This window comes from Dermochelys coriacea, chromosome 11, assembly GCF_009764565.3.
Source record: "Dermochelys coriacea isolate rDerCor1 chromosome 11, rDerCor1.pri.v4, whole genome shotgun sequence".
NCBI lineage: Eukaryota > Metazoa > Chordata > Testudines > Dermochelyidae > Dermochelys > Dermochelys coriacea.
The window spans coordinates 32,946,076-32,959,750 of record NC_050078.2 but is presented as its reverse complement, the minus strand read 5'-3'; the positions used below and the strand labels follow the sequence as shown (position 1 = coordinate 32,959,750).

Sequence of the window (13,675 nt, the reverse complement as noted above, 5' to 3'; positions counted from 1 at the left end):
GCACTTAAACATCCCATCCTACCCCCCGCCAGGGTGCCTCATAAGCTTCTCTACCCCCTTCCCCCACAAATGCACCATAAACTGTGAGCCTGATTTTAAAAAAAAATCTCCCTTACCTCTACTGTAAATTAGGAGTGTAATTTAATTGCAATTAATTATTTAAATGGCTATGAATTAGAGGAGAATCAGTGCCCTCCATACTCATGCTGTAGGAGAATTACATGCTTCAATGTGCAACCCCATCACCTTTCAAACTAAGGATGTAAGTAGGGTTTAAAAATAGTAACTGTGTAATCTATTAAAATGTTTTCAAATGGTTAACCCTTGAGGAATTCACATAGGCAGGAAACTCAGGGTTCTGCAGCACCCCCGTTGACAGCTCCGTGCAGGGGCCAGCAGCCAGGATTCCCGACACAGGGCAGCAGCAGAGCCCTGGGCCTAGGCCAGCAATGGAGTCTTAGGCCTGCTTCCAGTGCTTAGCGGTTAAACTTTTACATTCCTATCTGAAACCACTCATCCTTTAGGAGTACATATGTCCGACGCATGCTGGACTGAGGATCTCAATAGGGCAGTACGTGCTCCCACTTTTTCTTTTCCTTTTTGATCTGCACAGTCAGGTTAAATATCACCTTCTTCCCCCCCCCCCCCTTTTAAAATATATAGTTAATTCAAGTGATGGAGAGAGAACGTGTTATTTAAATAAAAATCTTTTGTTTCGTTTGACTAGAGTAGGGTAGTTCTACTCCACCCCTATGGCGAACCCTTCAGAGAAAAGGGGTTTAAGAAGTGTATATCTTGCTCCTATACATTTCCTTCTGAGAGGTTGCTGCATCTTTCTACTGCCTCAAATGTTATTCTGCTAAAACTTGTATGGGATGTAGATACTTCCCTTGAATAAAGTCTCCTTATGCAGGAGGCACTGTTGAGCAAGACACTAGAGAAGAGCTCTGGGAAAATGACACACTTAGCTTGTGTAGCAGTGCTGCCAAATGTACCTCAGTCCACATGTGCTCCCTTTTTGCAAATGAAGAGGGTGGCTCCCAATCAATTGGCTCAGCATAGTCTCAGTCAGACCCATTGACAGACGTCCAAGAATAGTCATCTGGGCTCCGTAAGGATTTAATCTTTGTTTTGTTTTGTTTTTCACATCCCAGGGTTTTTGAGGGATTACTCACTCCCAACCCTCACCTCACCTGCTTTTCCACTACATCTTCAGCAAGAGCAAGGGATGAAGAACAAGATACCTGTAATGTCATAGAAAGTCTTCTCCTAAAACGTCTCCTGCAATATTGGCTAGACCTTCGTCACCTAATTTCCCAAGTTCAGCAATGTTTCCTGACCCTGACAAAGCTAGAGAAGATGAACATTGGAAGTCTGTCTCTTCTCTATAAGAATGCCTCCTCTTCCCCTCTGAGTGACCCCAGAACCCCTTAGCTTCTGGCAGCAGGATGATGGCAGTATTACACATTTCTTTGGTATCTTTGTCAAGGAAAGTCTGAAAATTCTGACATCTTCAAGGAAAGGAAACAGCAACCCACCTTAACAGTTGTTGTTGATCTGAGACAGCTGAGGAATGTCTGAGTGGCTCTGCTTTTGTAAAAATCTGATTAATAGAATCATAGAAGATTAGGGTTGGGAGAGACCTCAGGAGGTCATCTAGTCCAAACCCCTGCTCAAAGCAGGACCAAGCTCAACTAAATCATCCCAGCCAGGGCTTTGTCAAGCCGGGGCCTTAAAAACCTCTAAGGATGAAGATTCCACCACCTCCCTAAGTAACCCATTCCAGTGCTTCACCACCCTCCTAGTGAAATAGTGTTTCCTAATATCCAACCTAGACCTATCCCACTGCAACTTGAGACCATTGCTCCTTGTTGTGTCATCTGCCACCACTGAGAACAGCCTAGCTCCATCCTCTTTGGAACCCCCCTTCAGTTAGTTGTCGTCATTTTTATCAGGTCTTAAAGGGTGGTTTGACTTATTTTATCAGCACCTGGCATCTGGTTCACTCGCTGGTTTTGGCTGGTGGAAGTAAATTCAGTTCAGTCAAACCTTTGTTCTAGGACATAAATAATCGAGGCAGCTTGATGCTTTGGACTGAAAGACCTATTCTAATTTAGGGCTTGCCTACAAAGGAGATTTTTCAAGGATAATTATACCAGTATAACTACAGCACTTTAAGTTAAACTATGCAGTTATAACTCCCCTATACAAAGACTCTTAGGCTGTGTCTATACTGCCACTTTCAGCGCTAAAACTTTTGTCATTCAGGTGTGAAGAAACCCCCATGAGCAACAAAAGTTTTAGCGCTGAAAAGCGCCAGTATAGACAGTGCTTCACTGCTTGTTAGGGGTGTTATTTTTAAATCACCAGGAGAGCTCTCCCCCAGCGATAAAGTGTCTCTACACTGCCCACATCACAGTGCTGCCATGGCCGTGCTGTAACGTGGATGACATAGACACACCCTTACTCTAGATTAATAGTTGCCTTTTGCAGTTTAGCTTAAACTACTTCTAAAACAACATACGGTAAACTGGAAAAAGACTTTCGTATCAAAATAGGAATGTCCACACACTGATTTTTACTGATGCAGTTACAGCACATTAAATTCACCCCGATCTTATACACCATTATAATTTATCTGTGTAAACAAGTCAGGGGCAGGCAAACGTTTTGGCTTGAGGGCCACATTGGGTTTCTAAAATTGTATGGAGGGCCGGTTAGGGGAGGCTGTCTCTCCCCAAACAGCCAGGCATGGCCTGGCCCCCACCTCCTATCCAACCCCCCCACTTCTCACCCGGGACTCCAGCCCCATCCAACCCCCACTGTTCCCTGACCCCCTTCCCCCTGACAGCCCCACCAGGGCTCCTGCCCCATCCAAACTCCCTGTTCCCTGCACTCTGCCCGCCCCACCCCATTCCACATTCCTTACCCAACCACACCCCTGAACTCCCTGCCCTCTATCCAACTCCCCTGCCCCCTTACTGCTCTGCCTGGAGAACGGGTCAGGCCTCAGCTCTGCAACTGCGCTGCCCAGTCACCCAAAGCTTTGCACCTGCAGTGCGGCAGGGGAGGGGCCGGGGACTAGCCTCCCAGGCCAGGATCTCGGGCCAGGCAGGAGGGGCCCGTGGGCCATAATTTGCTGACCTCTGACAAGTCCTTGAAGCAAATAAAATTTGAGCTATTTAACCAGATATTCCTACTCATTGGCCATAGTAGTCTCCAGGGTCTAATATATTCTGGAAAATAAAGAGAAGTTCCTCTATCTAGTTGGAGAGCTAGGAACAAGCATGCCTTGAGAGCATCTTTTGATCTCTCTGACAGAGCAGGCAGTTCACTTGCTTCTGCCGTGATTCCAAGAAGGCATGCTTGGCTCTACAACGGCAGCTAATCACCTGAGGATGAAGTCAGAGTTCTAGGCCTCCTGTTTGAGGACTGATATTTTCAGGCTAGACAGATGTGGTGCAGTAGAATCTCAAGAGTTACAGACACTTCAGGAAAATGGAGGTTGTTCATAACTCTGACTGTTCATAACTCTGAACAAGCCATTATGGGATGCTCCTCAGGGCAAACTGATTGAAGTGGGGGCTCACAGCTTTGCAGTGGGGGTGGATACAGGCAGCTGGTTCTAGCCCTCTGGCTGCAAGGGTGATGAGTGAGGCACACTAAGGCACCGCAGTGTCAGTTGGCGCATGGTGCAGGCCCTTTACAACTGAGCTGCTCCTCCAGAGCACAGTGTGCAGGCAGGAGCTCCAGCTCCAGCAGCTTACACTCCAGGCCAGGTTTCAGTAGCAGTTCGTGAAGTTTCTTTCCCAGCACTGAGTTTGAAAGCTTGTCCCCCTCCCAGCTAGTGGGAAGGGAGAGGGGAAAACAGCATTCACCACCTACTACGTGTAAGTGGCTGCCTGGTGCATGGAGGTGGGTGGCAACAGGCAGCCCAGATGTGCCTACCTTTAAGATGCAATACAGGCACAGTACAGTGCAGAATTTGCTGGTTTTTTTGTTTGGGGGTTTGTCGTCTCCACGGCTGCCTGATAGCTTACTTTTGGATCCCCCTGGTGTCTGGTTGACCATCAGTCCGTAACTCTGGTCTTCGTAGCTTTGAGGTTCTACTGTACTGGAGAAGCTGATGGCAATCAAGACAAGTCTTTCACCATCAAAAGATCATCCTGCATATTCTCCAGTTCTCAGTCATCAGTATTTACCCTCGGAAGATACTGATGAAGCTATACAAACCTTGGAGAAAAAATGCGGGGTAGGGAGAATCATATAATGCAGTTACTAACAGACCCTTTTCTATAAATGTACTACATACCCATCAATTTAATTTCTGTGCATCTGTCGGTGGTTTTATACCAGTACTGCAATACACAAAATAAGAGTGCACCTCTCAACCCACTATATTAATAGTCTTTATTTCATAAGGAAAAATACAGTAGCAGTGCAAAAAGAACTATAGAAGAAGAGAACAAGACTTGTACAAATATCAAAGAAACAGTAAACAATAAATAAGCTAGGGTGTAATAATGCAAACTCCTAAGGAATTTGTAAAAATGTGTAAGGTTGTTTTACAATGTGCATATATACTGTACATGGGAATAAAAGTTGAAAATTCCAACTTGTACAACACAAACCTTTATTACATAGAGGAATGTCATTACAACTATTCATTTTGAAAACATTCTTGCAAATATAGAACCTTTTTCCTCTCAAGCTCTGGAAAAAAAAATTTCAACCCCATCCTACAAAGCAAATGCACATCTACCCTTTTCCTCAAATTTTCATCTTAATAGTCTCAAAATAATACATCAGGCTTCCTATAAAATTTTTTCTATAAAGTATTTCATTCCTGTACCTCTTCTTTGTGAATGTACAATACATCATTTTGTATTAAGGTAGCACCTCAAAGATGTTTTAGGTAAACTATATAAAGTGCAGTTACTGGTATACTGTTAACATGCCATAATATAATAATATTCAGTGCAATAACCAGTATGGTTGAAGCTTTTTAAAAAAATGCATGCAAATCTGTTGCTGTAATTTACTGGATTTTACTTGGTTTCTTGCAGTAATTAAAAATATCATATTTACATGTCAAAACATAGCTGCTTAAAGTTTACTCATATACAAGTGACTTAAAGTTCCTAAATTTACATCATGCATCCCAATTAAATCTCTCTAGAAAACTAATGAAAAAATACTATATATATTTTTTTTAATAAGAAAACAGTCATGTACAGATCTGGATGTTACCTACTGTGTATTTTACCCTCTTAACTTTGTTGGAATCAAGCATTTTAAGTACTAGAAGGAGGCATAGTTATAATTGTTAAGCAAATAATGACTTAATACGATCAGAAGCCAAGATTAAAGCCCTATATAAGAGGAAAATGTTACAAGTCTTACAATAAGGATGGAATATAAGGAAAAGTAAATTATTTTTCCTCTTTCAAAGTCCCAATTTGGTGCATTCACAATCTTCGCTAACCATGTAAATGCATTTCTAGTTACATTTGACATTCCAGTTAATGTTCTTGTTCCATGGTGGTATGTATAGCTTCTTAAGAAAGTGGTTGTATCCCATATTTCTATGAATAATACTGGCCAACACGGATAACTTACTCATAATTAGAAAAGTGGCCAGATAATCAATATGTTAGGCAGAAACAATATTCTATGATGAAATAGCGCTATAGTAGTGATTAACATAAGTAATCAATATGCTGTTATGTGCTAAGTTTTACAACCAGTTTATTATTACATAAAATGATATATTCATACATTAGACTCTATGAATGATCGCTTTGGTTTTGCAGAAGTGACAGGACTTAGATGACCTTCCTTATTAACGTGAGACTGCTGTTCAGATATAGCATCTGGATACAAATGAGGAACAGTTTTAGATGTCCTGGTATCTTGACAGTGGGCAGGCATTTGGCACTTGAGCTCCTCAAGTTCTTTAGGCTGCATTCCATTTTGGATATTTTCTCCCAGGGCAATAGCAGGAGAAGAAGTTTTAGTCTGATTACTGTAACCACATGTCTGTCTGGCAGAGAATTGCTCACAGTTTGAAGATTGAACAAACCCACCAAAAGCATCTGTTAGTAACCCTTCAGATGTCTGACAATGCCAAGTGCGATTGGTTTGATTACTCTGCTGCTGGAACCTTGCTGTCTTATCCATGATCCCCATAAATGGTGTATTCCGAGGTCTGTGTTCAGTCGTACTGCTCTGAACTTGACTAACTTTATTTTCCTTGATTCGAACATCTGGCCCTAACCCTTTCACGCTATCTGAAAAGCTGCTGCTTGAAGTTAAACTATTGGTTGAGCTGGAAATGATGATGCTGCTAGATGGAGAGCCAGAAGAGATGACACTAGTTACAGAGCCTTGCTGCCTTGCTTCACTGCAATTCATTTGAATTCCTTGAATTGGAGCTGCTTTCTCCCTGACTGAAAGTGCAAGGACAGTAAGCCGATCAGTGGTTTTGGCCTTGCTTGTGAAAGAGTGAGAAGACAGATTCTCACCATCCTGTAAATGGGGACACTGGTTGGATGCTAACTTTCCATGGTACAGTTCAGAGCTAAAACCTGTAGGAATGCTTCCAGATGCTGAAATGTTTGGCCCATCTAAATGCTGACTTTTATTGGTTAGATTTCCAGGGTGTCGGATTGGCATAGCATTTGGGGAAAGATGCTGAAAAGGAGACTGTATTTTTGCACTACACAGTGTAGCTCCAGTTCTTGATCCAGGCTGAATGGAGTTCAAATGCTGATTAGTTTTTACAATCTGTGCTTGCTTTGTAGGTTGCATGATCAACCCTGGTTCTCTCAGATATTTACTCCCGTTTTTTTTCTGGGGGGACATGGGTCTGGCTTTCTGCTGAAGGCCTTCTTGAAGGGTTCTGCTGTAGGGAGAAGCTGTCTGGGAACGCTGCAGCCTCTGTGAAGATGAAAAGGGGTCATCATGGTGTGGAAATTCTTCTTTTCTCTCTTCAAGATTGAAATGATCATTCACTCCTTGGACAAGAACCTCCTCATTGTCAGAGTCATTCTGCTGCGCTGGCTGTGGACACTGCTGCTTTTGTTGCTGTGTTCTCTGAAACTGTTTGCACTCCTCTTCTACTCTAGCTAGGAGCCTTTTGATTTCTTGATTACTGGGGCACAATTTTATGGCTTCACGTAGGTCAGCAAGAGCTGTAAGAAACTGTCTGTGTAAAGGAAAAAATAAATAAAAGTAAACTTCCAAAAGAACCCTTCACTCACCTTGTCCCTCTAAAAGAAAAAAAAATAATACAACTTTGGGCAATTAAACTTCCACTATTATGTACTGGCTGTCATCTCTATTACCCATCAAGGCAGTCCTTTGATCTATTGTCTTTTATCAGTACTACTGGGATGTGGTCGTGGTAGGAAATTAGGGAATCCTCAGAACCCCCCAGCAAGCCCCTGTGTATCCAGATCGTCCCCGCACCCAGATCCACCGCCCACACCCAAATTGCCCCTCACAGAATCCTCTCAACCCACACCCAGATAGCCCCACACTAAGTCCCTCCACACTTGGATCCTGCCTTGCTGAGCCTTCCTGCCCACACCTGGTGCACCTGGCATGGAGGGGCAGGGCCCTGGGCTGTTTCTGGGGCAATCCCAGTTCTTGTGTTGTATCAGGTTTGAGTGCAGCCTCACTGTTGAGTCCATCTCCCGGTGGGGGGGGAGGAAGAGAGACACACCTGCACACAGTGATCTCCCACCTCTGTGCGGCCAGTGGCCTGGGCTTCTCAATGCCATGCTGGAGTTTCCACATTTATTTGACAAATAACATTTGCAGAATTTTAAAATATTGTGCACAGATTTAAAAATTTTTTTTTTGCAGAATGTCCTCAGGAGTACTTCCAACAGCTGACACCTGCCCTGCTCTTTCTTACACCTTGGACTGCTGCTCATTCAACTTCAGCTTCTTTTTCTCTGACATTCTGTCACCTATAATAGTTCCAGGGTTTTACTGCTGACCCATCCAGTTAGCTAGTTTTGGTATCCTGCAAGGAATGCCGATGGATTACTGCTGGCTCAGTCCGGGGGTGGGCTTGCAACACCAAGCCAAACCCCACAGAGGGCTTTTGGTCTATGGAAAAGGCTAGGATAGAAGGGAATACAGCTTAATTTACAGTCATTTATAAAAAGGTAGATACCAAAACTAGGCATTTACTCACTCTGACCATCATTATTTAAACAAGTGTCATCAGGAATTCCAGAAACAACTGTTTAATATGCTGCCTACCTAGCACCTTTCACTTGCATTAAATTCACTTAACTCCCAACAAAATTAATAAATACAAACGGAAAAGAAGAAAAGGGAACAAAGAATTTGCAAGTATATCTAACTTAAAGCACCTTAAATTTACCTGAAAATTAGCTGCTTAAAAAGGTTATGAAACAAAGATCTGTGTGTATAGACAGTCACAGACAGTACCTGCTGTTTCTCTTGGCTCTTGCTCTAGCATAATAGGCTTCATAGGATTTGGGTTTCAGATCAAGTGCCTTGGTAGCAAACTCTTCTGCCATGCCAAAGTCCTAATTTAATAGCAATTATATTTTCAATGTATACAGTGACATTTAAATATTTTTTAAATGTTACATGCACGTTAGTTGCAGACACTACCAGAAACAATCTCAAGAGCTCCCATAGCCTAGCCACTTCAGACAGCACTATTTAAATTGGCAAAAGGAAAGTTGGAGGGTTTAAAAAAAAAAGGGGGATCAAGATGGACCTTATTCTGCCACCCCTAAGGCTTGTCTACACAGGGAAGTTGTCCAGCATACCTATTCCAGAATAACTATTCTGTTATAGCCCCGTGTCAACACTCTATTCCAGAATAAAAGCTATGTTGGTCAATTTCGCCCATGTAGACAAGCCCTGAGTACTACTTTACTTCATGAAGAGTCCCATTGGTTGTGGCAACATAGGGCACAAAATCAGTAGATAATGGCTGAAATAACTGTGGATAAGGAGTTTACTAGTACTAGAGGTTGGGAAGGAAGGGGTCCCACCACTTACATGTGCAGTGACCCATGACACTAGCAATCACTTCTGGAGTAACAGGTAATCTGCCCACCTGTACGGTTTTCCCCTCTCTCCTTGTCCCTCACTTCATGCTAGTATTCTGTACATCCTCCCAGTGGTAGCTTTTCCTGCCCCTTCTTTACCTCAGCAGGAAGAGCAAGAATCACAAGAGCATCATGGTGCAAGGACAGCATACTAGCCATTTATACATCTATGGGGTTTGAGCTTCATTGAGGTTTTCAGTATTCCAAGTACATGAGCAACAGATCAGCAATAAGAACTTACATTTGTTTTTCTGCGACACCGTGACAGATTTAAATATAGGGAAACTCTTAGTTCATTGAAAGCTTTCATTTCTTCTCCAAACCCTTCCCGAGGAAACTTCCTTAAGGCATACTGATATCGCTGAGCTGCTTCTTTCATCTTCCCTTTCTATAGGTTTAGAACACAAGAGCTTTAGAAGTTGGATTTGTAAATTCCTCAGTATTAATAATTCCTATTTGACATTTGCTAAACAGATGCTCTTCAAATGGAATCTATTTTTATAAATTTTGTATTTACAAATAAGTATATATTTTTTTTCAAAACAGGGATAGTTACTCAAATATTTACATTTAAATTATGTACAACTGGTGCCAAAGCAGAGTTCTTCAGACGCGTAAGGTCTTGTTGATAACACAACTTCTTGGTCTGGTATTTGATGTTGAACAGTTTTACAAAGGGCAATTGAACAATTGGCTTAAAGTCTAAACAGCAAAACTCTAAAGGCCAGAAGATGCCTTTAAGCCACACCTTTTATTAGAGTGGTTCCTACCGATAAAATCTCAGGATAAACTCAGAGAAAGGACAGCCTATATCCAGAGCAACATACAAATGTAGATTCCAACACCTCCCGAATTCATTTAGGAGCTGGAAGTGAAATGATAAAGATGTCTTGCTGCTGTGTGATTTGCTGGGGGGTGGCGGGAAGGAATTGCAGGGGGAGGGAAGCGGGGACATCTTGAATTGCCTAAGAGAGATTGAAAAGTGAAGCTAACCTTCTCCAGCAACTACCAAAAAATTTCAAAGTATTGGAAATTCTAAAAAAGAATCCAAAAGACATTCAGAGAACATGTATGTGGTTAGATAAATGTCTGTGAGAAGATGCTGCTAACACTTCTTACAGAAACAGAATTTAGATAAGGGCTAGCAATGGTTTTAATTAATAAAACTGAAGTATTTTTCTTTTTTAAAAATATTTTATAGTTAATTTCTTGTTTTAATAAACCTTTGCTTTGTACTTTGGGTTAGACTAAATAATAAACTTGTTTTACAAGTTCTCTCATGGTGTGTCTATTTATAAAAATAGGCCTACATTTTCAAAAGAGACTAGTGATTGTGGGTACATCAATTTTTAGGCGCCCAACTTGAGATACTTGATCGGGACCTGATTTTCAGAGACTGTGCACTCAATTCTTTCTGAAAATCAAGCTCTTTTAAGATGCCTCAAGTTGGGTGCCCCAAAACCATCACTTTTGGTAATTTAGGCTATAAGGAAAGCAATTAAAGGAGCAGGGAAGACTAATGTAACTGCTCTAAATATATGCTACTACAGCCTCATGAAGGCATCAGGGAAAGAACTCTTAGCCATGAACACTGTATACCAATGAAGCTTTGAGTTTGAGTTCACTAGGCTTAGGCCATAGTGCACAAAACACAACACAACTCAGTAAAACAAATACAAATACAAAAATTAAAAAACACAAGATCAGCCCTTCCCCTAGGATCAGTTACACCTTTAAAATAACAACCCCTGAAAATATATAAAAATAAAATGGGTTTGAAATACACTAATTTAGGTCATAAGGAGCCTCTCACATTTTTTTCTGGCTTTTGCAGATGCAGAGTAGCAATAAACATAAAGGGGCAGATGTTTGCAGTCCTTCCACGGAGTGACCCACTGGATTTCAAATCCCATGGCTAAAATCGCCTTTGAGTGATGCTCATGTAATACCCATGGAAGCTATCTTACATAAACGAAATACAGAAAGAATGTCGCACAACTTAAGATATTTCCAATCCAGTTCTTGTGAAGGAATACCTCTCCAGCGAAAAGCATTTATCAAACATGCTACAGTTTGTTCAATTCATATTTAAACAAATGACATACAGAGAAGTATCCCAACAAAAGGATATGCTTGATGCTTTATGTACCTTGTTCTTACCTAATTCAATAGGATATCTTCACATTAACTTCCTGCCATCTTAAGGAATAACTAAATATTACCAATATTTCAATGAACAACTTGATGCATAGTAAAGGAATCCAGGTCAAATCCTCTTATCCATTTTTTTCCAAGATCTGAGTGTTCCCAATCAATTTCTCTCTTACAGGAGAAGGATATTTACTCTCAAAGCTCCTTGGTTCCCATGCCCCACAACATGAGGGAAGGGTGTTGCATATACCTTATTAACAATACTTTCTTAAAGAAAAAGCAGCAGGTGTTTTAACAATCATTACCTACCTTTGAGTAATAGCACACTGACAACATTCACAGTTAGCAATGAAATTAAGAATCTACCTACTTTGTACATTATGTTTCCTTCTTCCATCAACTTCTGCAGTAGAATAATCAGAATATCAGGTTTAGAAGTGGCCATTGCCCACGCTGCATTTCCTGCAAGTTAAAATGTTAAATATTTTTTAAAGGACATTTCTGATATTACTAGAAAAAACCTAAGGGTTTGTTTCCAACATAGTTTCACACTCAAAAAGTTCAGTGGATATTTCACAAGTGATGAATGATTGTAGAAATGTTTATACATACAGAAGCCTTGTATTAATGGTTCAAAGTGTGTTTGCCCTGCTTTAGGTCCCACTTCAGGAAAGTGCTGAAGCATGTGTTTAAGTGCAGTCCTAAATAAGGATGCTTTCCTGAACTGTGGTTTAAAGGTGCCCCAGACTCAGTAGCAATCACATACAAAAACACACAGTAATGATAGCCACATAATTAACTGTTGAACACAGGATAAATTAGAGCCATTAATTAATTGCATTCCTCATGCATCTGACAACTTCACCTGCACTCTGCCCTCTAATTCGTTGCCCCCAGAACTGTTAATATTCCAAATCTTTGAGCATTTTCAAACAACTGTAATTTAACACCAAACCCAAACATGGAATTTCTCCTCAGAAAAGATAAACATCTCATGAGTCAAGGATTGAATATGATCAGTTCTGGATTTCATGCCTTAATCCATGAGGGCTAAAAACAGGGCCTTTATGTCATTAGAAGGCCAGTAATCTCACCTCTCCCTATAACAGAGATATAAGGTTTTTGATTCTAGCCCATCCTAGTAGATAGTGAGATATGGGACTTTAAAATCAGAACAGTAGGCGTGTATACAAAAGCTATTTTAGATTGTAATTTTAGAAACCTCTAAAAATTATTTCTATCCTCCGAATCCTAAATGCACAGTCCTGGTAACTAAGGCATCTGGTTTCACAGATGGAAGATTAAAAATAATATCAATACAATTTTAAATAACCTCTGAAACAGTTCTAAAGTAGTTTTTCAGAACATTCTCCTACGGTGTGGTATAAACAGCTTTATTGGTAACCTTTTGGGATGACTTCATAATTCATGTCTAGCCACTAGTATGTAATGGCCCTATTCCAAATAAATGTGGATAAAATCTTTACCATACCATCATGTCTTCTGTATGTATTAAAGGGAAAAGCCCCTTCTTGGCCATTAGTACCAGTTTGCTTTCTTGAGGCTCTACAGCTTCCTGCTATAGCCAAGGTTCAAAGCGTTAAGAAGGGAAATACAGAAGTGGGAACAAAAAAAATGATTGTTGCTTAACACACTACATATATTTCATGCAACTGGACCAGCAAGCCTGGTACAGATTCATTGGCTTTAAGACATGTGGCTATCACCTGAAAAGAAATGTCCAAAGTGATTTGATCACCTAGCTCTTGAGCTATGCAGTGAGTTAACATCTGGAAAAGATTTTCATATGCTAAATACCTATTATACAGCTATTTAAATTAATGGAAGTCCCAAAGTTATGAAAGTGGAATTTTTTATTAGAACCAAAACATTATGAAGAGAAGCTAGAAGCAATTCGGGCTGGCTGAAGGTGATTTCAAAATGAAAAATCCCCTTTTCCACAATTAGAAATTTTCCCATGCAAAAATTTCTGTTTTCTGCTGGGAAAAAATCAAAATGACAGCTCCCCAACTGCCTGCCTGAAAGGCTCAATTTCACTTTCTGCCTGCAGGGAGAGAGTAAAATTGACAAACTTCCAGTAGGGCAGTCAGTAAGCCAAAAAAACAGAATTCGCCCAAAACAGAATTTTTGAGAATTTCTGTCTAGTGAAAAATTTAGATATTTACCTTCCACACCCCCTTACAATCCAAAAATCCCCCACACCACCCAAAAAACTCTGAAATTTTCCCTGGGGCAGAAAATTCCCTTTTTAGGCCAGCGCTAATAACAGCCCCTATACTTAGGTTGCCTAATAGCTTGCATTACAAATTATTCTTGAATCATCTTCTTTGAGAAGCTCTCATACCACCCTTGTTTGCAGCATTATTTTGGTAGCAGGAATGCCCTCAGACTACATAAATGCC

General features: G+C 40.8%; 1 protein-coding gene across 1 annotated transcript in view; it reads right to left on the bottom strand.

Moving 5' to 3' along the window:
* Positions 1-4,393: 4,393 nt before the first annotated feature.
* Positions 4,394-13,675, bottom strand: part of TANC1 (tetratricopeptide repeat, ankyrin repeat and coiled-coil containing 1) — a 212,023-nt gene continuing 202,741 nt past the window's right edge. The window contains 4 exon segments of the mRNA XM_038421221.2: positions 4,394-7,207; positions 8,467-8,567; positions 9,343-9,489; positions 11,623-11,714. Coding sequence (XP_038277149.2) covers positions 5,773-7,207; positions 8,467-8,567; positions 9,343-9,489; positions 11,623-11,714 — 1,775 coding nt within the window. The 3' untranslated portion in view covers positions 4,394-5,772.